Source organism: Scylla paramamosain, chromosome 44 (genome assembly GCF_035594125.1).
Source record: "Scylla paramamosain isolate STU-SP2022 chromosome 44, ASM3559412v1, whole genome shotgun sequence".
In the NCBI taxonomy this organism is placed as follows: domain Eukaryota; kingdom Metazoa; phylum Arthropoda; class Malacostraca; order Decapoda; family Portunidae; genus Scylla; species Scylla paramamosain.
Genome location: NC_087194.1, coordinates 599,903 through 622,594, shown reverse-complemented (window position 1 = coordinate 622,594; position 22,692 = coordinate 599,903). Strand labels below are relative to the sequence as shown.

The following is a 22,692-nucleotide window of genomic DNA, read 5'->3' as shown; positions in this document are numbered from 1 at the left end:
TGAAAATCCCAATAACATCCACTACACCCTGTTAAACTTTCTGAAACCCACAAAAACACATCCAACCCTTCATGACCTGACCTGACATGACCTGACCTTGATTTGTAAGACTTCCTCAAGCTTTGTGGCACCATTCCTGACATGCTGGATGCTGGAGGTACACCACCTCTCTGTGTCTGGTGATATGACCTTCGATTGAGGGGTAGTGCTGGATTCTTAAACGCTTTGCACCCTCTCACCAGCCACGACTGTTTTCAAAGGTCACAGAGATAACTGGCTAGGTTCTCAATGGGTGTTTTGTTTCCTGATGATGCAGTGTAATTGTTGAACGATTACCAGAAATACAAAAACACCCTTGCAATCTCATTGACTTCCAGCCTGCCAAACCATCACTGGAATCATGAAGACACCTTGAAAACCCCAGTAACTTCCACTAGAACCACTCAAAATTACAGAAAGATCCTAGAGAACCCCAGTAGCTTTCAGTAGAACCATTTAGATTTAAGAAAGAGATAGGAAGAGATTGGTTTTCAAACAGAGTGGTAGATGAGTGGAACAGACTCAGTAATCATGTTAGTGGTAAGATATTAGGGAACTTGAAGAGAAGATTAGACAGGTTTATGGATGGGGATGATAGGTGGAAATAGGTAGGTATCGCTTCTTGCAGCTTTCCTTATGTTCTTATTGAAAGCCATCAGAACCACAGAAAACTTCAGTAACACACACACACACACACACACATACAAACACACAGCACCACCACTCTCACACTCTAGCCTTCTCAGTGGCACAATAGACAGCACAGCCTCTCCCAATGCCTATGGACACACTGCAGGCTAGTCCCTCCCTCAGCAGCAAGTCTGGCCCTCCTATACACTGAAGGAAATACACTAGGGATAAAGTAATGGAGGTTTGATATATTAAATGGTTCATGTATGTTATTATTATTATTATTATTTTTTATTTATTTTGTTGTTGTTGTACTGCTTGGGGAAAGTAAATGTAAGGTTGATATTAGTTTGATATAAATGGTTCAATATATTATACATGTTATTGTCACTGTTAATACTCTTAGTGGTTAATAAAAAAGGAAAGAAAATAAATCAGGCTTAAAAGAATGACACAGGAGTTTAGTGGTCAAGAAAAAGTAAAATAAAGTTAATAATATCAGTAAGTTTAATATAAATGCTTCAATACATTGTTCATATTATTATTAATACTCTTAGTGGTAAGAAAAAAGCTTAATAGAATGACATGTAAAGTAAACTAGAGTTAATAACACTGATAGACGTTTGACATAAATGTTTCAGTAAGTTTTGCATGTTATTATGACCACTACTTATATATTGGTGGCAGAGTGTGGTGGCTGAGGGAAGCACTGTTTATATTGGTGGCAGAGTGTGGTGGCTGAGGGAAGCACTGTTTATATTGGTGGCAGAGTGTGGTGGCTGAGGGAAGCACTGTTTATATTGGTGGCAGAGTGTGGTGGCTGAGGGAAGCAAAGTTAACTGCATGAAGCAAATTTGATATTCACTAATAAATTCTTTATCTCATTATTATTGTTATAATTGCTTGTACTCTAACCAGAAAATTGTGGCAATAGAGTGTTGGCTGGAGACACAAGTGAAATACAGGTAACTAAATGATAGAATACTCATATAAACACTTCAACAAACTTTGCAAGTTATCAATACCATTCCTAAGGTCTGATCACCACCCCGCACTCCCGCACAGTCACCGTGTGTTTCTTCATGGCATTCACAGCGGCGCGCACCACCCCCATGCCCCACTCCACGCTGCCAAAGACCCGCTCTAAGTTGCCGCGGGGAACGGTGGTGGTGATGGCAAACTGTGCCACGCGGGGGTCCTCAAACCTAAACGGCCCCCACACGGCCCCGGGAGCACTGGACGGCCTGTACTTGGCCTGCAGGTGTGGCAGGAGGGAGGCGCCACCAGTGCCATCATTGTTGTTGTAATCCCCGCCTTTCACATATTCCCCCAGGCTGTTCCGCTTGTTCACGCACAGCAGGGAGGTGCCAGCATAGGAGGGCCCCTGCTGGCCGGAGCACAGCATCAGGAACTGTTTGGCAAGGGGCAAACGCATTTCCAGATGAATGTACACTCGGCCCTGCACCCTACCATGCCACGCCAGGTCCAGGAACACCAGCTGGGATGAGGGTGGGGCACACAGGTAGTGAGCCATCTGAGGGGCAGGCTGTGTGTTAATACTTCAGTGTCAAGCTGTGTGCTAATACTTCAAAGTGTCAGACTGTGTGCTAATACTTGAGGGTGTCAGGCTGTGTGCTAATACTTCAAAGTGTCAGGCTGTGTGTTAATACTTGAGCATGTCAAGAGATCACAACCACCAACAAAAGCAACACAAACAACCCCAGACCTGGATGGTGTAGGACTGGTAAGGTGGTGGATGACACTGCAGGCGGTAGAGGTGCAGCCAGCCATTCTCCAGAGTCAGGGAGGACCAGCATCGCACTTTTGAATCCTTGTAGAGTCCAAACACCTTATGCTCCTCCAGCAGTTGCCTCATGCCAGCGTTCATGGTGCGAAGGTTCTCTGGCTGTGAGTGGGGGTGGAGTGTGTTACATGCAAGGCCTGTTCAATATATTTAATGACATTCACTACACCAGGTTTTGCAATATTAAGGCTACCAAGAGGAAGGGACAAGTGAACCTTACTGTCAGCATGAATGAACAGGTGGCCAGCCGTTTCAGGGAGTGCTGCACCCTTTCCAGGAGAGCTGTCACCTGACTGCAGTAAACTTGACCACTTGCACCACCACCACCACAAGCACTGCCCTCACCATCACCAGAATTCTCTGCCATGCGCTTGATTCTGTTGTGTGTGGACTTCAGCACCTGCAGGAACCAAGATGCAGTGCTGGTCATTCTAAGAAGAGTGGAAATGAAGAAGTGAGGAGAGGAGTGGATAGCAAGATAAAAAAAATGAGATGGTTTGGTCACATAGTAGAAGAAAAGACCACAAACAGGAACAGATTAAGAGTGTCTGGAGAAGGAAAGAGAGACAGAGGGACAAGCACCTACCGTGTTGGAGAAGGTAGCTGTCGTATCGCTTGCAACTGTCTCCTCGGACCTCTTCATCCACCTCTTCATCTCCCGAATCTGGGAGTAAGCAACATTCAGGATGGCTCTCTTTTCCCTGCCTGACACACTGTTCTCCAGCTGATTCGCCACGGCCGCCAGGTGAGATGCAATGGTGTGGCTCTCGTCCAGCAGTCCCTGGTACTTGGCCTCGGCCTCTGCCTTCTTCCTAATGGCCTCGTTGTTGTCTGCCATCATCTCACCCAGCTGGTTCTTTAAAGACTGGTGCTTTGCCTGTGATGTATTTGACTTGGCCTGTTCAATCTGAAAGATTAAATGTATAAAGCTGTTGACACTGCAAAACACTTCATTATTCTAGTGAAGAATGTTGGTGTTGCAGGCTTGTAGCAATCCAAACACAACACACATGCAGTCAGTACACACCTGTGCTGTCATGGTGCTTAACTTGAAATGCAAAGAAACAAATAAATCCAACAGTTCTTTAATCGCTGCATCCACAGGGTTAGGAGCCTTCTGGTTCCCTGTGATCTCTGAGGCCTGCTGCTGCTGCTCTTCAAGTCTCCTCACTTGCTGAATCAGACCCGCCAAGTCATGGTTGATGGAGAAGTGTGTGGCTTTAGGGCTGGCATGCTGGACGCGACATGTGGGGCAAGTAAGGTGTCCTTCGGTGCCCTGTTCCAGTAGGGAGGTGATGCAGGAGGTGCAACTCGAGTGGCCACAAGGGAAGGCCCTTGGCCGGCGCTTCCTGTTTTTATCATAGTTGATGAAGCACAAGTGACACTCGGTGTAGTTGTTCTGTGGGGCAACACTTGCATTATTAACCCTTAAAATGTGGGTGCATTCTTGAAATGTATTAAATCAGCCTATTCCAGCCTAAAATTGTACAAAATTGAATACTTTAAGGCTGAGAATTTTGCTGGACACAACACACAACTCAGTGATCTTAAGACAGCACCTGTAATTCTTATCGTACACATAAAAGATAAGACAGCTGCCGGGTTCAGAGGGTTAAACTGCCTGTCTGTGAAGGGGCAGCAGTAAACCAGTGTGTGCTGTCAATGTGAGATTTGTGAGATTAATGCTTGTATTATTAAACTGTCTCATCAAGAAGGGGCACAGGGAAGCCAGTGTGAGGTGAACCAAAGGAGTACAGGTTGACAGGCAATTACCCACAAGGCTGCTGGAGATTACGACTTCAATTCTGCTCTTACCATTGCTGCAAGTTGCCTGCTGAGGGAGCTGGCACTGCCTGTAGTGGTGCTAGTGCTGGTGGTGGTGAAGTGAAGCTGGAAAAGAAAAGAAAATAAGTAAAAAAAAAAAAAAAAAAAAGAAAAGGAAAAAAAATTGACGACCATTCTTGACTGTGTTCAGGAACCAGCATCTTAGTGGGCCTTTTTTATTATTAGAATTTTGTTACCCTTGGCTGGTGATCCTTAAAAAAAAAAAAAAAAAAAAAAAAAAAAAAAAAAAAAAAAAAAAAAAAAAAAAACACCCAAAGAATACATTTGAAGCCATGAGGAGTTTGAAGTATGTATGCAAGAAGACAACATGCATATACGTCTTATTCTATGTTAGAGGGGCACTTGTCAACGGCAAGAAAGAACAGGGCCCACTGACATCACCTTCAGTGGCGAGAGGTCCCGTTATAACACACCTCCACTCTCTCCATCCCTCCCCTTTTCACCACATCGCCCACAATGATCTCTTTCTACCAATACTTCTTCCTTGACGCAACCACAACATTCGCCATCCTTGTCCAGGTTCGCAAAACATCCCCAGCCATTACACTTGTTCCTCTCGCCTTCCCTGCCATACGCTTCAGCTAGCTAGCCACTTGCCTGCCACACCATCATCCATTACACTTGTTCCTCTCGCCTTCCCTGCCATACGCTTCAGCTAGCTAGCCACTTGCCTGCCACACCATCTTCTCCTCCTTTCCCTTATCTCTAACAAAACTATGACACACACAGTCTTTATTCGTGGTATTCCAGTGGTTATCTCCTCGCCTTCACGCGACGCCGCTTGTACACGTGGGAGGGCCTCGTTACCCGCCATCACCAGCCATACCGAAGCACAACCCACTCAACAGCTTACACTGTCATTCTCCGCCTCTCACTACCACCGACCTCCTCTCAATCACAACCTGTGCTCGGGGCTACTACGGTGGCCAATTCACTGGTCCGGCTCCATGATGAGCGACGCACAAATCCCAAAGCGAGTCCAACATGCAGGCATGACACGCTACCCAAGTGTTTACTGCAAGCTACGTGTTTACTGCAACCAATGTACTCTTGTGTCATTGCAGCTACTACTATTACTGCTACAGTCACACTACCACACTGACTTGAGTAAATGGTATGCACAGAGAAACCCAAAACTAACCTTGCTTTAACTCTAGAAACGCTATGGCGGTGTTACAGTTATCAGGACTGCTCTTATTAACCGCCAGATGTCCGTAGCGTTGCTCTCCTTTTAAGATATAAAATGTGGACAAATTTAAATATATCAATTTATGAATATTTTTCTGTATACTTATGTTCACTGTATTTTTCTTGTTATTTTTTTCTATGTTGGATATATATATATATATATATATATATATATATATATATATATATATATATATATATATATATATATATATATATATATATATATATATATCCATTCCTTTCTTTACTTCAGCCATAAATGTATGTTTCCAACTTTGAGAGAGAGAGAGAGAGAGAGAGAGAGAGAGAGAGAGAGACGAAAAGTATAAAGAGAAAAAAATAGAAACAAAGGAAATGAGAGAGAAAGAGAGAGAGAGAGCACTCACTATTAGATAAGCTTATAGTTCTGACGAGGTGCCGGAAGGTGACGAGCCTCCCTCTCTCTCTCTCTCTCTCTCTCATGGCCAGGGTAAGTGTGAAGTTAATGCTTGAAACGAGGTGTGTTCTAAATAGTGAAGAGAGAGAGAGAGAGAGAGAGAGAGAGAGAGAGAGAGAGAGAGAGAGAGAGAGAGAGAGAGAGAGAGAGAGTTGTATTTGGGAAGCTGTATTTCTGAAGAAGTCTGTTAAGTCCCACACTCCATTGTACTTTTTTTCCTCCTTTACTTGAGAAGGGATGAATCACAAAAAAAAAATATTAAGCCAGTGCACATTTTTCTTATTTGTCCACGTTCTCAAATGAGAGAGAGAGAGAGAGAGAGAGAGAGAGAGAGAGAGAGAGAGAGAGAGAGAGAGAGAGAGAGAGAGGGTGTGGCTGGATTGATTTTATCACCAGCTTAAGTTTGATAAAAGATCTGTAGAGAGAGAGAGAGAGAGAGAGAGAGAGAGAGAGAGAGAGAGAGAGAGAGAGAGAGAGAGAGAGAGTCAGTAGCAACATCAGCAGCAGCAACAGTAGTAGTAGTAGTAGTAGTAGTAGTGGTAGTAATAGTAGTAGTAGTAGTAGTAGTAGTAGTAGTAATAATAATAATAATAATAATAATAATAATAATAATAAATAATGAATAATAATAATAACAACAACAACAACAACAACAACAACAATAATAATAATAATAATAATAATAATAATCATTACTATTATTATTATTATTATTATCATTATTATAATAACCAATAATAACAACAATAATAATAATGATACTGTCTACAACAACTACTACTACATCTACTACTACTACTACTATTACTACTACTACTGAGTCAACACAGGTGACACAAGGAGAACAGACTGGGTTACCTTCCTGAGACTTGAACATCTCTTCCTTCTGCAGGTATGGATTTCAGACAGGCTGACCGACCCACGCATCCAGGCGGCTATGGGCACAATGGGAAAAGGTAGTAGTAGCAGTAGTAGTAGCAGCAGCGGTAGTAGTAACAGTAGTAGTAGTAGTAGTAGTAGTGTAAAACATGCTTACTTCCTCATCTGTTCATAAATTTTGCTTAATATATGTAATCTCTCTCTCTCTCTCTCTCTCTCTCTGTCTGTCTCTCTTTCTCTCTCTCTAGATGACAAGAAGATGGCAGCAGTAGCAGCACAACTTTCCCGGCAGTTTCACCTCCTCTGTGGCAGGGGAGGTCCCAGATTGAGCTGCTACACCCTGGAACATGCCATCAGCAGGGCCAGGTACACCACACAGAGGGATGTAAGTGTCAAAGTGGCCCCCTTTATTGTGTTTATAATGATAATCTTGTTTTTTTTGCCTGTTCTTCTTTTTAATCAATTTTTCTCCTTGCTATATGAATTTCTATTTATTTCCTGTGGGTTTCCTGCCTGCCACATCCCAGCCTCCTTTCTAGAGTAGGCATGAGGGACTTATGATAATCTTGTTTTTCTCGCTTACTTCTTCTCTTTCACCAATTTTTTCCTCGTTATGTGAATCTACCTATTTTCATTTATTTCCTGTGAGTTTCCTGCCTGCCACATCCCAGCCTCCTTTCTAGAGTGAGCACGAGAGGCTGGTTGGCTTGTATCTGCACCACCAGGATGCCCCCCATGTGAACACCTTTTGCTCTGAGGTGCTGGGAGATGAAAGGGTGGCAGCATTCCTCAATGACAACTTTGTGCTGTGGGGGTGGGACCTGAAGGAACACATTGCATCAAGGAGGTCAGTTCAGTGGATTATTTTGCTGTTTTGTAGCATATAGGGAAGAAAAGGGATATGACAGGGGCACAATTATTAAACCAGGATAGAGTAACAGAAAGAGGATAGATGATTTAAATGGATAAGCTTGATGGAGGGGATAAAGAGAATAAAAGAGAGGGATAAAGAGAGAGAATTAATGTGATCTACCCAACCATGCAAGTCTCTTCCTCACACTCCCTCTCTCTTTCTCAGTATTCTGCAAGAAATTAAGAAGTTTCTCTATCTTCCACAAGTCAGAGAAATAATGAATTTAGAACCCAAGCAACTGCCAATGTTGATAACAATAGTACCTACACCTTTAGACTGGGAAATCCTCTCGATTATTCAAGGTAGGTATGCCACTAATTGATTAAAAAGCAAATTAAAATAAAATGCAAAATAAAGGCAAGATTGAACTACATAACTGCCCCTTTGATCTGGCTGATTTTCCCTCACCCCTATTCTGTTCACCTCTCTAATGCAAGAGTCAAGCAGTATTCTCAGTCTTTCATCCCTTCTCCTGGTAAACTCCTGAACTCCCTGCCTGCTTCTGTATTCCTTCCTCCCTATGACTTCAACTCTTTAAGGAGGGAGACTTCAAAACACCATAAAACAATAAGTAATAAATTAAATACCCAACTGATCCGACAATAAGGAAGCAGCAGCAGCAGTGTGGATGACGTGATGACAGCCCTGCAGATGACGAGGGCATTGCACGCTGCCAAGACCAGCATCACAAGACAGGCAAACGAGGAGGAGGACGATGTGCAGGAAATGATCCGCATGCGCAACCTGGTGATGCTAAGGGGGGTGCAGACCAGCAAGGTTCGGGATGAGTACAGCTGGTCTTTGCCTCTCAGTTTACATTACGAGCTGTCACTGGTAAGACAAAAACACAACTTTAGTACTTTAATAAATACTTAATACTTTAATACTTTAATACCTTAATAAAACACATAAATGACATATGGTAAATAAGAAATAATGCAGTAATGAAAAAGTCAGCAAATAATGAGGTTGTTAGTGCTGAGATTAAACAAATTTATTGATGGGGATGGTAGGTGGAAACAGACAAGCAAGTTTCCTACAGGGACTGCCACATGTAGGCCTCATGGCTTCCTGCACCAACCCTTGTGTTCTTGTCATCCACAGTTGGCTACAGCAAAGGACATAATTAAGCAGGAAGAGGAGGAGGAAGCAAGAAAGAATGCCTGGGAAAAGGTGAGTCTCTAGATTTGTTGAGAGGCTTAAGCACTCTCACAAGGCATCTCACTGCTCCTTAAGGGGAAGAGATGATTTGGTTACCAGGAGGAGGAGGAGGAGGAGGAGGAGAAGAGAGAAAAGGAGAAAGATGTGAGGGAGGGAGAAGATGGAAGGGATTATGAAGAGAAAAGAAAAAGATGTGAGGAAGGGAGGAGATAGAGTTAGGAAGTGTGAGAGACAGAGAGAAAGAGAGAGAGAGAACTAACAGCACTATCCTTCCACCAGGCGATCACTGCAGCAATCAGGGAAGGCAAGGACATCGCAACAATACATGAGAAGGTGACAGCAGAGAATGCTGACCCCATGACACGAGTGATGATACACGACTTTTTCCCACAAAACTGCTGCCTCATGGGCCTGGCTGCCTGGGAGGGGCGTGCAGACGTGGTGACCTTGCTTCATGCGGTGGGGGTCAGTGTGGAGGGGGCAGACACCACAGTGCTGAACCCACTGCTGGCTGCTGCTACAAGAGGCCATGCTGAGGTGGTGGTGGTGCTGCTGAGCTTGGGTGCTGATTGCCTGGCCAGAGATGACAGAGGTGAGTGCTGTGGTGCTGACCTGTGCCCTCTGATGGCCGTTGCTTGGGTCAGCCAGTCGGTGTCCATCTAGGCTGGCCAGATTTTGTTCATCTGTGTCATGTTTCCCTGTTTCCTGTTGGTTACAGTTGTAAGTTGTTATTTGTATGTTGTTTGAGCCATGGTGCTCTGTGTAAAGTGTTGTGAAGGCTTGGTGATATTCAGTGGTGGTGTGTGTGTTGCAGGGAACACTGCCCTTCATCTCGCCGCACACCACGGCCACCAGCAGTGTGTGGCGCTGCTGGCTGCTGCCACCCCCGTTCATGAGAGTGTGACGGACCACAATGGCTGCACGCCAGTGCATGCCGCTGCTGTCAAGGGGCACTGGGTTGTGGTGCAGCAGTTAAGCGCAGCAGGGTGGAGCCTGCACACGCTGGATAACCAGGGCAACACCCTGCTGCACTCCGCGGCCAGGGGCGGCTCACTCAGGCTGGTGGAGGGGCTGGTGGCTGCTGGCCTCAGCCCAAACCTCAGGAACAGCAGTGGTCACACCCCGCTGGCCATCACGGTGCAGCAGGGCAACCACACGCTGGAGGCCTGGTTCCTCAAGCGGCAACCAGCAAGGCGATCCCAGCACCTCGCCACACCGACTGCCGTGCTGTGCCTCATGGTGAGTGTTGTGCCATGCCCCGGCCTGCTGTGCTGCTGTGCTTGTCATGCTATGGAGAGAGAGAGAGAGAAAAAAAAAAAACACTTTGGTTTCCACTCTGCCCTGTGTTCAGAAATGTTTCAGCCTCTCACCAAGACTGAGCTTGTACATGCTGGCTTTTCTCTCCTGTCGCCGGCAGAGAGCGCAGATGGACCAGGACCGCACCACGTACAGTGAATACATGTCGGCCATAAAAGTGACAAGTGGCCAGGAACGCCTGAGGAGCCTCTTGGAGGTGAGTGACCCACACCTGGTGGACGACGAGGGAAGGACGGCCCTGCACGTCCTGGCTCAAGGCAATTACTTCAACCTGCCATCTGCTATGCTCCATTGCTTGGGACACCACCACGTTCGGACGCGTACTGGCCTGACCCCGCTTGACCTGGCACGCCGCTCGCCATCCAAAGACCATGGTAAGTCCTAGTTGAGGTCACAGTCAGGAGTGTTTTCCGTGTATCACCACCACTGTCATCACCACTATCGTCGGTCACCGTTTTATTTAATTTCTTGTTTTTCCCTTGCAAGTCAGACAATTTTTGTGGCCACAGATCTCTTTCACCTTCACTCACTTGATAATGGTGGTGAATAGTGACACCTTCCCTCTCTCCCACAGCCCTGAGGATGGTGCTTGAGAGTCACCAATGCCCTAGGGTAAGTGGTGACAGGCTGCAGGATTTTGCACTTGTGTGAGTACCTCAGTGTAATGGAAGGCCACCTGTTAATCAATCACAGGCAGGCAAGACAAGGTGACTCAGTTATAGATTTTTAGATTGATTAGATTTTCTTGAACACAACAGGAAACATATCATCTCCTCGCTTACATGGAAAAAGGAAAGGAAAGAACAGGAAAGGACAGACAGATCACACCTCCTCCCTCCCTCTCTTACATAAAAAAAAAAAAGAAAAGAGGAAACCAAAAACAGCCCCACCTCCTCCCTCCCCTCTTACATAAAAAAAAAAAAAAAATCAAAGGAAAGGAGAAGAAAGGAAAGACAGCTCACACCTCCTCTTCCTCCTCCTGCAGGTGTCAGGGAGCCCCGAGGACCTGTACCTGAGGCTGCTGACCCTCATCACCACTGGAGACGATGCCAGGGCTGCCTCCACCTTGCTGTGTGCCGGCGCTCCCATGGAACTCAACGGTGACTTCCCCAGCTCGGCACTCCAGCAGGCCGTGACCAGCGACCGGCCCCGCATTGTGACTCTCCTCCTGGCCTCCGGGGCGACCCTCACTGCCAGTGCCCGGGGCCTCAACCTCCTCCAGCAGGCGTGGCACTCCCCAAACACCACGGCCAAGGTGTTTGCTGCCATCACACAAGTGAGGCACTCAGAAATGCTTTGGTCTCTTATCATGAGTAGGGGGTTCTCAAGGGTTTCTCCTGTTGATAATGTGTGTCTTGTTAATCCGTCACTTACACAGTAAAAACATCCTTAAAAACCATTGTAACTTATCACAAACCTGTATTCAGTAATGCTTTGCTCTCTCACCATCATCATTCTCCAAGACCACAAAGAGGATTAGCCTGGCTCTCAGGGGTGCTTCTCCTGTTGATAATGTGTAAATGTTGTTAATCTGTCACCCTTTAAAAACATGCATAACTTCATTGCCAGCCTTCTGAAAGTAGCAGAGGTGTGGTCTTGACTCATTCACTGCCCCAGGGGAGTAACAGCCTGTGGAGTGATGACCTGGGGACTGATGGGCTGGGGAGTAACAGCCTGGGGAGTGGCTTGAGTCTGTCGTTGCCACTCTCAATCACTCACTCACTTTCCCTGTCTCTGCCAGGCTTTCTCCCAGCAGCTGCAGTGGGAGAGGAAGCGCCTGCCTCGTGGGGGAGGTCTGCGCGATGACCTGGCAAGGCTGATAGCGACCGTCAAAGGGGACACGCCCTGGGAGGCGCGCTGGCCAGAGGAAAGCAGGGCTAAGGCCAAGATAGAGCAGCGCAGCACGGCCAAGCTGACGGCCTTCATGGTGACCGCTGCCCAGGCCAACTGCCCCCTCACCGTGGCCTTCCTGCGGTGGGCCGGGGCCTGGCCGTTCTTCAGCAGGCAGCGTGGCACCACGGTCCTGCATGCTGCCCTCACTGCCGGGCACCTTCACCTGGTGGAGGTCCTGGTGAGGGACCTGGGGGCCTCCCTGTACATCCCAGACTCCTCAGGCTGCCAGCCCAGCCACATGCACCAGATGCCACCACACCTCTTCACCCGCCTCCAAATGGCATGTTGTCTCTGTGTGTGTGTGTGTGTGTGTGTGTGTGTGTGTGTGTGTCACACGGCATGCAGTTTTTTAGTGGAGAGATGAACACAGCTGTGGTCACACCAATGTCACATTATTACCCATAGTATTATAATTATTTCATAGATATTTAAAAATTATATTTCCTGGATACATTTTTAGATTTTTATAGATAAGCAACAACATACAGTATTTGTGAAGATCAAAATTTAATATATTTAATTGTGGCTAAATATGGCCCATGGAATCAAATTTAGCCATAAATGATATGCATCTCATGATTTTATTTTGAGCTACTGTTAATCTGTTTAAGAAAGATGGCCAGGTGCATCCGTATAGAGTGACCAACACAGTAAGTCAGGTGAGGGTAACACAGTGCGTAGTTTGCTAAATAAGGACTCTAGTGTTACTTGATGACCAATCCTAGAAAGAATGCCACAGATTTTTGGTCACTTCAAGCTTATAACACCCAGAAATCTTATGTAAAGAACACTTTGTATTTCTCCTTTTTGTAATAAAAAGGGGGCATCAAATTTTTAATAGATTTATTTAAAAAATATGTACTTTATTTTTGGGAACAATAACTTAATTTGTTGTACTTTATCCAGTGGTTCAACAATTCTAGTTCACATTTGACATTTTGATGTAAGGACTCTGTACCATTATCAGCAAGCAGGAGATTACTGTCATTACCGTAACACTAAATCTTAATTTTGAACTTGCATGTTTTATGTCATTAATATACACAAGAAAGAGTAAAAGCCCTAATATAGATCCCTGAGGTATACCCTTCCATACAACTTTGTGTGTGTGTGTGTGTGTGTGTGTGTGTGTGTGTGCATGCAAGTGTGTGTGTATGTGAGATAGGAGGTTACTCATTCCCATAAAACAATATCAATAAAAATTCAAAATGCAGCAGCTCCCTCTGCCAGATTGTCTCCCTGAGCCAAGTGTGTCCGCAGGTGATGTACCGGAAGGAGAGGGCACGGCTCGAGGTGCTGGCCATCCAGAAGGGAAGGCAGGAGCAGGTGGAGGCTGTGCTGGCCCTGCAGGAGGCCCTGTTCCTGCAGCACACAGGCCACCACGTCAAGGCAGGGATGTCAAGCAGGCCAGCAGCAAGCAGGGATGCCCTGCTGCTGGCCTGCCGGGTGGGTCTGCTGCAGCTGCTGCACCTGCTGCTGTCTGTGGCACAGCTGCCGCCAGACACTGTGGTGGATGAGGTGTGTGGCACCACAGGCCTGCATGAGGCTGCTGCCCATGGGAGGTCTGGCTGTGTGGCACACCTGCTCTCTGCCCTGCAGGCTGCTGCTGCTGCCAATGCGGGGAACGTGGCTGCCATCGCTGCTGCTGCTGCTGCTGCTGGCACCACACACACCATGCGTCTGGACAGGTACAGTCCGCTGCAGCCTGACAGGTATGGCCAGACAGCCCTGCACCTGGCTGCCATGTTTGGACACAAGGACACACTGGAGCTGCTGAGGCAGAGTGTGGGGCAGGACCCACCCTGCCGTGCTGGCACGACTGCTGGGGAGGTCCACCACAACTTCACTGCCTACCTGCGGCGCTACAGGCGATACAATGATGCTGAGAGGAAGGCGTCCTCGCCCATCGATAAGCGGGATGCCGCCGCCACAATGAGGCGGCTGCTGCAGGCCGTGGACATTGCCCGGCTGCCTGGCAACGCCCAGCGGGCCAACGTGGACTTCAGCGAGGGTGAGGCAGCCAGGGTGAGGGCTGCCGTGCTGCGAGCGGCTGGCGTGCTGCTGGGCCGCTGCATGGCTGACACGACCTACATGGCTGGGCGGCAGGTGTGGCTGCGGCTGGTGGGCAGCAGCAGGGATGGCTCAAAGATGTTCTGCCCGGATGAATTTGACATCAATGTGGTGGTGGCGGCAGCGGCAGACGGCAGTGTGGTGGCAGGGGTGCAGGAGGCGCCACACTCCATGCATGCCAGCCACACCCTCACCATTGACGTGGCCACGCAGGATCCCCACCTGCAGGGCCACCGGCTGGCCCAGGACCTGCACTGTGCTGTGAGGGACACCCTGACAGCCCAGGTGCTGGATGACGGCCGGCTCAGCATGGTGCCGCCCGGCCTCACCCTGACGCAGGTGGGTGTGGCACTGACGCTGGCCTGGCAGGGGCACGAGTACCCGCTGCTGCTTGTAGGCGTGGACCTGGTGCCAGTGGTGGAGGTGGCCTGGCATGGTGCCATTGCCCGGCCGGGCCTCACACCCCCCGGTGCCACCACCATGCACCTCAGCGCCACGGCTGAGGGGACATGGCGCTGCAGCTTTGCCCAGGTGGAGGCTGAGGTGCTGGCGGGCCTGTGCCCCGAGGAGCGTGCCGTGCAGCTGTCCGCCAAGCTGCTGCTGGCCAGCCTCAAGGTGGAGCGCTGGATGCCGCGCCGCATCAAAGATGCCACCATGTGGTTTTCTGGCCGCCCCTGGACCGTGCCTGTGCCCAGCAGCTTCTGCCTCAAGACAGCACTCTTCAGGGTGCTGGAGCAGCGGCGGGGAGCAGGCACCCCCTGGGTGGAGGGGGACACCATCCAAGGAGTGAGCCAGGTGTTTGAGGTGATGTGCATGCCAGGTGGGGTGGGGGACCCGGGTGGCCTGCTGCCACGGCGCATGAAGGCTTACTTCGGTGGAGACTGTGAAGCCACCAAGGATGCCACCGGTGCTCCTGCCATCGTGGGCCACCTCAGGGGATTCCTGCAGCGCCGCCGTCCTGGCAGCCTTAGCCTGCATGGCCTGGCGTGCTGGTGGCGGCGGCAGTGGTGGCAGCGGTGGCACAGGGAGTTCTGGCTGCAACGGCTGGTGATGCAGGCTGCTGAGGGCCTGGTGCTGCAGCCTGGCACCAAGTGGTTCCTTGCACAGCTTGCTCCTGACAGCACAGCACTGCTGCCCCTCCTGCTGGCCACAGCAGAGGGGCAGGCCAACTGGAAGGAAACTGTTGTCTTGGCTGCCCTGTGTCTGCTGCTGCTGATCTGACAACTGGCTCCTCACAAGCAGCCTACTGAGGACAACAGATCTGCTGCTGCTGGTTTCTGCTTTGCCTTATATATATTTACCATGACACACAAATCTACCTTTGTAAGAGTTGAAATGAATGAAGGTGGTTGTGCCACACAGTGGTGAGTGTTGCTTCCCTCCCCAGGTGAATGAAGGTGGTTGTGCCACACAGTGGTGAGTGTTGCTTCCCTCCCTGGGTGAATGAAGGTGGTTGTGCCACACAGTGGTGAGTGTTGCTTCCCTCCCTGGGTGAATGAAAGCTTGCTTGGGGTCACAGTTTAATGAAGGAGTAAGGTACAGGTGAGGGTCTCTGGCTCCCTGCACTACACACACTCAATGAGCTCAGGGCTCTGCTTAACCCTTAACAACACTACTAAATAATTACAAATACAAACATACACATGGAAATTAATCAAAAACATTACCAGTGAACATCAGAGAGACACAGAACAACAGGCTGAGTGTTCGAGCTTCAACACAAACGGCTGAGGTGTTTAACCTTGACTACATGCGGCAGAATCAGGTCTCTCGAATGACTTACGTTCCCTTAGAAACCCTCAGAACTTTAACGATTGGGAACGATTAAGTTATCCACTCTGTTCACCAATTACTGTTAGACTTGAGAGTTCTGCAGACCACTTAGTGAGATTCTCCTCCTCTACCGGGCCTTCCCAAACTTCCCTCTGCCTCCCCTGGCCTTCTTGGCGGCTCCCGGCTTCTCCTCAGACTGGCAAGGCAAAACATTACATCAATGACCCTGGCGGTATGGACGTGTAAGGAAAGGAACACACACACGCACACACACACACACAGTATAAAATTGTAAGATACTTCCTTAGTGTTAAAATATATACTTAAGATGCAATATGTATCTTAGTATATCTCTAATTTCCAACAGCTGACATGTGGGGTCCCCCAGGGGACCAAGATGGGTCCTCTATGCTTCCTCCTCCTCATTAACGACGCCCTCACTGACACCCCCGCCCCCCCATCGCTGGAAATATGTGGACGACTGCACCGTGGGCGTCCCAGTTTCCACCAAGAACCCGGACTACTCGCCACTGCAAGCAATTCTGGAGCGACTGCAGACGTGGGCGGAGGAGAGCAGGATGACCATCAACCACAGCAAAACTATGATGCATTTCTGTACCTCCTCTGTACCAGTGCCCCCTCCCCAGCTCACAGTGGGCCCTCACCCCCTCCAGGTGGTCCGATGTGCCAAGCTTCTTGGAATCACGGTGGACGACCAGCTGACCTGGAAGCAGCATGTTGCCAGCACCGTGAGATCAGCTACCTACAGGCTGTACATGCTGCGCAGATTCAGGTCGCTGGGGACGCCGACAGATGAGTTAAGGGGGGTGTACCTCACCTTCATCCTCCCCAAACTCATGTACGCCTCCCCAGCGTGGTCCTCCTCCCTCACACACACTCAACAGCTACAGCTAGAGAGTGTGCAGAAGAGGGCGTGCAGGGTCATCTTTGGCCCTGCCTACACCACCTATGAAGAAGCCCTGACCACCCTGAGTCTGTCCAGACTATCCACCAGGCACCGAGAGGCTCTGGAGAAGTTTGGAAGGGGACTACTGCATCATCCACGTCTCAGAAACATGCTGCCGCCTGACGCGTCTCGCCCGGCCCGTGCCACCAGACACCACAAGATAACGCCCCTAAAGGCGCTGCGCACGGACCGGTACAGACTCAGTGCAATTCCCACCATGGTGCAAGCCATCAATCAATAGTCCCTTCTAGATTAGACTCACCTTTAGTATTAATGTTAAGTATTTCCCCACCCCCTATGTACATTTTCAGTTTGTTAACTGCCTAAATAATAAACCGTTTATTATTATTATTATTATTATTATTATTATTATTATTATTATTATTATTATTATTATTATCACACACACACACACACACACACACATACCTTTCTCTTGTTGGCATTGCTGTTGGGGGAGGGCAGCACCTTGAAGAAAGAGTCGAGGCGCCCCTGAGTGCTGGAGTTTCTTGCCTTAGTGAGCTTCTTGATGCCATTACGGATGCGTTCCTCGGAGAAACCCTTCTCTTCACACATAAACTCCACCAACTTCTCCTCCTGCGGCTCACTCCACTTCAGCTGTGGCATAAACACTTTTAGGTATAGCACACACACACACACACACACACACACACACACACACACACACACACACACACACACACATACTCCAACTAAGACACATAAAAGTTCCAACAAAGCTTAACACCAACACAACACCCCAATCAACACCACACAACACCCCAGCCTTGAGAAACACAACACACACCTCTATATCTGCCGGGTCTGTCACTTCCGGCTCAATGAAGAGGTTCCTTGCTTCGGCAAAGGGCCAATCCTCGGGTACTGGGTATTTTTTGGGGTCCAGTTGCTTCACCACAGACTCCAAGCTCTTGTGGCTGCGGATCAGTTCAATGGCTCTCTTGGGGCCTACCCCCTTGATGCTGTCACAGTAGTCACACCCCAACAAGATGCACATGTCGATGAACTGCAAATTGAGAGGCAGGATAATTACGGAAAAGATTATGATGGTCTGGGCTAGTGCTTCAGTCTATAGGTTAGGTTAGGTTAGGTGTTCAATTCTCTCTTCCTGATCTTTTATTGGTGTTTATGGTTAAGTTAGGTTTGGTTAGCAGAAGTTACATTACTAGGGAGGGATTCAGTCAAGGGCATCTATGTGGTCGAAGTGACAGTTTAATGGAGGTTCTACTGGTTATTGTAGTTCTGAGTTTTGAGAAGAGGAGGAGGGACACACACACACACACACACACACACCTCTTCCTGCTTCAGCTCCAGCCCCTCAAGAACTCTGGAAAGGTGGAATTCCTTGATTGGCATCTTCCTCGCCTCACTGAAGGTCATGTGACGTAGCAGAATAGGTGTGCCAAAGGTCAGTGCATCCATGTCCTCTGTGGCAACACCATACACCTGCAACACACACCACTACTTGCAACACACTGTGTATATGCAATACTAACTAACTCAGGAGAGAGAGAGAGAGAGAGAGAGAGAGAGAGAGAGAGAGAGAGAGAGAGAGAGAGAGAGAGAGAGAGAGAGAGAGAGAGAGAGAGAGAGAGAGAGAGAGAGAGAGAGAGAGAGAGACTAAAACTTCCTATATCCTCTCTCTCTTACCCCAAGAAGAGAGAGAGAAAGAGAGGAGGACTGCAGACTGTGAATTAGAAAGGAGTTGTCTTGCCTTGCCAGCCTTGGCGAGAGCGGCACACTGGGCCTCTGCCTCACACGGCGCCTCCACGTACGGGATTCCCATCAGCCTCAGCAGTGTCTTGGCCTCCTCCGTGTGGGTCTTGGTCACCTTCACCAGACGACGGCTGAATTTCTCCACGTCCTCCGCATTGCCTGGGTGACAAGGGCCAGGTGAGAGAGAGAGAGAGAGAGGGAGAGGGAGAGAAAGGCTATTTGTCACATCTGTTGATAATATTTAAAAGTTTAATGTGTAAGACAAATATAATCTATTGTTAAAATGTTAAAGGGCAGAAGGAGAGGTTTACAGTCAATATTTAGTTAGGTTAGGTCAAAACAAATAAAAAAACAAATAGAAAAACAAAAATAAGAAAGAAAAAAATATGTACAAAAAAGTGCACATTAGGTGTATATATTAAATATAAAATAAGATGTGTGTGTGTGTGTGTGTGTGTGTGTGTGTGTGTGTGTGTGTGCTTGTACGTACCTGCTTCCTCAGCTTTCTCCAGCGCCTTTTGTGCCTCCTCCCTCCGCTCCTTTCGCTTAGCCAGCTCTCCGCCCTTCATGGTGGGCGGCTTGCCATCAAACACATAAACCGGTTTGATCCCATTCTCAACCATGCGAATTGTACGGTAGAAGAACCCCATCAAGTGGCTGAGGGAGGGGTGACAGGAACGTTGGCTGAGTTAGCTAACCCGATCATGTGGGTGTGAAATGAAAGGGTTGAGGATAGGAATGTTGCTTTAATTCAACCCTATCAAGTGGGTGTGAAAGGGTTGAGGATAGAAATGTTGCTTTAATTCAACCCTATCAAGTGGGTGTGAAAGGGTTGAGGATAGGAATGACTTTTCTTCAAGTACAAGGGGCAATGGCCAAGAACAACAAAATTCTACTAAAAAAAAAAAAAAAAGGTCCACTGAGATGCCAGTCTCCAAACAGTCAGAAGCAGTTGAAAGAAACGAAAGGATAAGTGTCTCAAGTCCAGTGGGAGTGTTAGAGATGAGATAGGAAGGGGGAAAGGGAAGTGATGGGAAGATGGAGGAAGGGGAAATGAGTATATGGGTAGCTGTTATCTGTTTGTACTTATTTCATTTCAGTTGTGATTCTCTGGTACAAATAATTAACCTAACCAAACCTAACTTAACCTAACATCACCTAACCTAACCTCACCTAACCTAAGTTAACCTAACCAAACCTAACCTCATCTAACCTCACCTAACTTAACCTAACCTAATTTAACCTAACCTAACCTAACTTAACCTAACCAAACCTAACCTCCTCCACTCCTACGCTGATGATACCACCCTGCACTTTTCCACGTCTTTTCATAGTCGTCCAACCCTTCAGGAGGTAAACATATCACATATATAAAATAAAAAACCCCAGCATCACCACCACCCACCTGGTTGTCTCTCCATCAGCCGTGGTCAGCATCTGTCCCTCCTGCCTCACCGCCACCAGGAACTGATAGAGACTCATGGAAGCGTCCACGGCCACCTTGCGCCCTGCACCAGTGTGGAGGGGCGAGTGTGGGTATACAAATTAATCTTGGTCTAACCCCATGCACATGAAAGAGTTTATTACGTAAGGTACATCAATATGGCTATCAAAAATCGTATATACATATATATATATATATATATATATATATATATATATATATATATATATATATATATATATATATATATATATATATATATATATATATATTTTTTTTTCTTTTTTTTTTCTTTTGTCTAAAGTTTGTCATGATCATCTCGAGGGAAGGGATAAGTGGACAGGTCTCTTACCGAAGAAGTTTTTGATCTCATTCTCCTTCACAGCTGACGGGGCGACATCCGCGATCAGCTTGGACAGGCCTAATATACCCATGATGCGGTGACACAGCAACACAACAACACAATCAGCTGTGAGGGCCACAACAAAACGGTACGTATTCTGAATGTTCTTTCACCCCGACTGTTCCAAGGCCACAGATCTTGTTAACATGTCACTAGAACCATACAAACACCCTTAAAATCCAGTGTAACTTCAACTAGAGCCTTTGGAAAGGGGTGGAAATATTTCTGTGCGTGGCCCCACTCGCTCTCCCGCCAGTAAATAAACAACAAAAGACCGCCAAAGGCTGTTCGAGTCTAAACTAATAGATTGAAGAAACATCAATCTCTCTTATTTCTATAGATTTTTTACATTCTAAGTAGCATGTTTTTATTGTACATTTAAACAGGTTATCCTGCAAAACATTAATGTATCTTATTATTTATTATTTATTCTTTTACTAGCTTTCTTTGTTACATGGGTTAACGGATTGAAGTGTCTAAGCCTTGTTTTTTTTTAGGTTGGTGATTAACTGTATATATATGCATAATTTTTGCATTTACAGAGAAAAGGATGAAGAAGTACATAGATATTATATAAAAAAAAAATCTAGATTCAAACTTACGTTTTTCTGTTATAAATAATGATGAAATTTATTCAATATTTATAATCTTAATTTATTTTGTGTTAATATACATAAAACTATCAACTTATAGGTTTTGCATCAACAATAACATTTATACACGAGTGTGTATCCTTTGTCTCTCACCCAAAACGTTTTTCGCCTTTGTTTACTAAAAAAACGAGTTCATTTCATCATAATACTTCCAATAATATTTGTAAAACAATATTATGACATATATGTACAAAAAGCTGGATATTAAAGACGGAATGAATGAGAAATTAGGAAAAAGTAATAGGGACAAGACCCGATTTAATCCAATCCGACCCAAAACATTTTAACTTCAAATTCCCAAAACAAACATTCCAATATATATGAACTATAAAGGAAGATCATTAAAAATCACTTTACATATCAAAAGTATTAGGAAATGGCAAAAAAACAACGCAAAACGTCGAAAAACTTAAAAATAACTTTGGAACGATATTCACAATAATGGCGGGTATGATGGCGAATAAAGATTTTCTGGTGTTTTCCCTCCCAGGCTCCTGCAGGCGACCCGGGGCTTGCTGGTCCTGCCCCCGCGCACCTGCCACACCGTCCACGCCCTTTGCCGCCCCTTCACCCCGCCAGGGAGGGAGCACAGCAAGGCGGCGGCGGCTCTGAGGCTAAGATTTTGCCTCTATTTACATCTATTTTGGTGTTTGGTGACTATTTGTTGACAGTCTGCGTATCACGTGGCCGCTCCTGCACGGGTTAGCTGGGTAAGTATGTCCAGACTCCTAGGGAACTTAGAGCTGCCTATTAATGTTGAGGAGCACTAAATTGAAATATTCGGCGTGTGTGTGTGCGTGCGTGTGTGTGTGTTTATGGTTTTTATTGGTGGTGGTGATGGTGGTTGAGGGATATGAGGTCAGGTAAGTTTCTGATTTTCTTTTTACTTTTTTTTTTTATTCTTCGTTCTCTTTTCTGTTTTTCCTGGTGTGTGTGTGTGTGTGTGTGTGTGTGTGTGTGTGTGTGTGTTGCCATAGCTGATGAATGTGTTGGTGATGAATGTGTTGGTTTGTTCTTCCTGCAAACCATGATGTATTTTCTTGTTCATGGTGGTTAGATTCGCTCACTCGCTCATTGCATTTACCTCGGCAGCATTACAGTGCTAATTAATTTCCTTTATGTGTTCTCTCCCTAAGGTTTTGTTTCCTTGTTCCTTATTGATTGTTCTTCACTCATTATTTCCTTATTCATCTTTTCTATGCGTTATTGAATTGTTTTTTCTCTTATGCTAAATTCTTCACCTCTCTCTCCACCACCACCACCACTAACATCCACCTCCCATCCACTCCCACACAGAAGCAATGGAGGAGACGGAGTTTGCAGAGTTTTCCAAGCCAGTCCACCTGCAGAGGCTGGAGCAGGCACTCAAGTTAGACCCATTTCTTAACTACGTCGAAAGTGTCTTAAGCCAGCCTGTTAGGTAAGACGACTACAATTACTACTACTACTACTACTACTACTATTAGTATTATTAAAATGTACTTTTTAACGCCTTTCTTTGCTATCTTGAGAGAGAGAGAGAGAGAGAGAGAGAGAG

General features: G+C 46.9%; 4 protein-coding genes across 12 annotated transcripts in view; 2 read left to right on the top strand and 2 right to left on the bottom strand.

The window, feature by feature from the left end:
- Positions 1-1,153: 1,153 nt before the first annotated feature.
- LOC135094001 (uncharacterized) lies at positions 1,154-6,880 on the bottom strand. 5 transcript variants are annotated; one of them, XM_063993689.1, is made up of 7 exons: positions 6,804-6,880; positions 4,289-4,363; positions 3,501-3,872; positions 3,060-3,380; positions 2,694-2,873; positions 2,396-2,575; positions 1,154-2,203 (listed from the first exon to the last, which is right to left on the bottom strand). In XM_063993689.1, the coding sequence occupies exons 1-7, from the start codon at positions 6,870-6,872 to the stop codon at positions 1,700-1,702; spliced, it is 1,701 nt and encodes a 566-aa protein (XP_063849759.1). In that variant the 5' UTR covers positions 6,873-6,880; the 3' UTR covers positions 1,154-1,699. The 5 variants fall into 5 exon arrangements, with proteins under 5 accessions (XP_063849759.1, XP_063849760.1, XP_063849761.1 ...); XM_063993690.1 differs by lacking the exon at positions 6,804-6,880 and adding an exon at positions 5,460-5,546; XM_063993691.1 differs by lacking the exon at positions 6,804-6,880 and adding an exon at positions 5,221-5,361.
- On the top strand, positions 5,897-17,269 carry LOC135093999 (serine/threonine-protein phosphatase 6 regulatory ankyrin repeat subunit B-like). 5 transcript variants are annotated; one of them, XR_010263540.1, is made up of 15 exons: positions 5,897-5,978; positions 6,838-6,901; positions 7,073-7,209; positions 7,508-7,671; positions 7,903-8,039; positions 8,345-8,571; positions 8,842-8,910; positions 9,178-9,490; positions 9,713-10,137; positions 10,316-10,589; positions 10,790-10,827; positions 11,201-11,491; positions 11,957-12,388; positions 13,369-15,451; positions 16,319-16,451. XR_010263540.1 is itself a non-coding variant. In XM_063993685.1 (15 exons), exons 1-15 carry the CDS (start codon positions 5,970-5,972, stop codon positions 16,766-16,768), a joined length of 4,179 nt encoding a protein of 1,392 aa, XP_063849755.1. In that variant the 5' UTR covers positions 5,897-5,969; the 3' UTR covers positions 16,769-17,269. The 5 variants fall into 5 exon arrangements, 4 of the variants coding, with proteins under 4 accessions (XP_063849755.1, XP_063849751.1, XP_063849752.1 ...); XM_063993685.1 differs by having other exon boundaries at positions 13,369-14,517; positions 16,319-17,269; XM_063993681.1 differs by lacking the exon at positions 16,319-16,451 and having other exon boundaries at positions 13,369-15,539.
- Positions 15,686-20,823, bottom strand: LOC135094002 (flap endonuclease 1-like). Its single transcript, XM_063993694.1, has 8 exons — positions 20,452-20,823; positions 20,061-20,163; positions 19,146-19,312; positions 18,654-18,814; positions 18,233-18,385; positions 17,727-17,945; positions 17,348-17,536; positions 15,686-16,147 (listed from the first exon to the last, which is right to left on the bottom strand). The coding sequence occupies exons 1-8, from the start codon at positions 20,531-20,533 to the stop codon at positions 16,079-16,081; spliced, it is 1,143 nt and encodes a 380-aa protein (XP_063849764.1). The 5' UTR covers positions 20,534-20,823; the 3' UTR covers positions 15,686-16,078.
- A 1,068-nt stretch (positions 20,824-21,891) lies between these two features.
- LOC135093942 (chromatin-remodeling ATPase INO80-like) overlaps positions 21,892-22,692 on the top strand; it is a 60,358-nt gene continuing 59,557 nt past the window's right edge. Inside the window, 2 exon segments of the mRNA XM_063993622.1 lie at positions 21,892-22,018; positions 22,452-22,575. Of these exon segments, the coding sequence (XP_063849692.1) occupies positions 22,009-22,018; positions 22,452-22,575 (134 nt within the window). The 5' untranslated portion in view covers positions 21,892-22,008.

What these genes read in the sequence shown, in the direction of transcription:
- LOC135094001 (XM_063993688.1), bottom strand. Translation starts at nt 5,132, where the DNA reads ATGGCGGGTAACGAGGCCCTCCCACGTGTACAAGCGGCGTCGCGTGAA. An exon ending in GAATACCACGAATAAAGACT is followed by an intron (nt 4,364 to 5,045) that starts GTGTGTGTCATA and finishes TTTCTTTTCCAG; the next exon opens with CTTCACTTCACCACCACCAG. An exon ending in TAAGCACCATGACAGCACAG is followed by an intron (nt 3,381 to 3,500) that starts GTGTGTACTGAC and finishes TTAATCTTTCAG; the next exon opens with ATTGAACAGGCCAAGTCAAA.
- LOC135094002 (XM_063993694.1), bottom strand. Translation starts at nt 20,533, where the DNA reads ATGGGTATATTAGGCCTGTCCAAGCTGATCGCGGATGTCGCCCCGTCA. An exon ending in TGAGATCAAAAACTTCTTCG is followed by an intron (nt 20,164 to 20,451) that starts GTAAGAGACCTG and finishes ACACTGGTGCAG; the next exon opens with GGCGCAAGGTGGCCGTGGAC. An exon ending in TGGAGCTGAAGCAGGAAGAG is followed by an intron (nt 17,946 to 18,232) that starts GTGTGTGTGTGT and finishes CTCAATTTGCAG; the next exon opens with TTCATCGACATGTGCATCTT.
- LOC135093999 (XM_063993681.1), top strand. An exon ending in GAACACATTGCATCAAGGAG is followed by an intron (nt 7,672 to 7,902) that starts GTCAGTTCAGTG and finishes TCTCTTTCTCAG; the next exon opens with TATTCTGCAAGAAATTAAGA. An exon ending in CCTGGCCAGAGATGACAGAG is followed by an intron (nt 9,491 to 9,712) that starts GTGAGTGCTGTG and finishes TGTGTGTTGCAG; the next exon opens with GGAACACTGCCCTTCATCTC.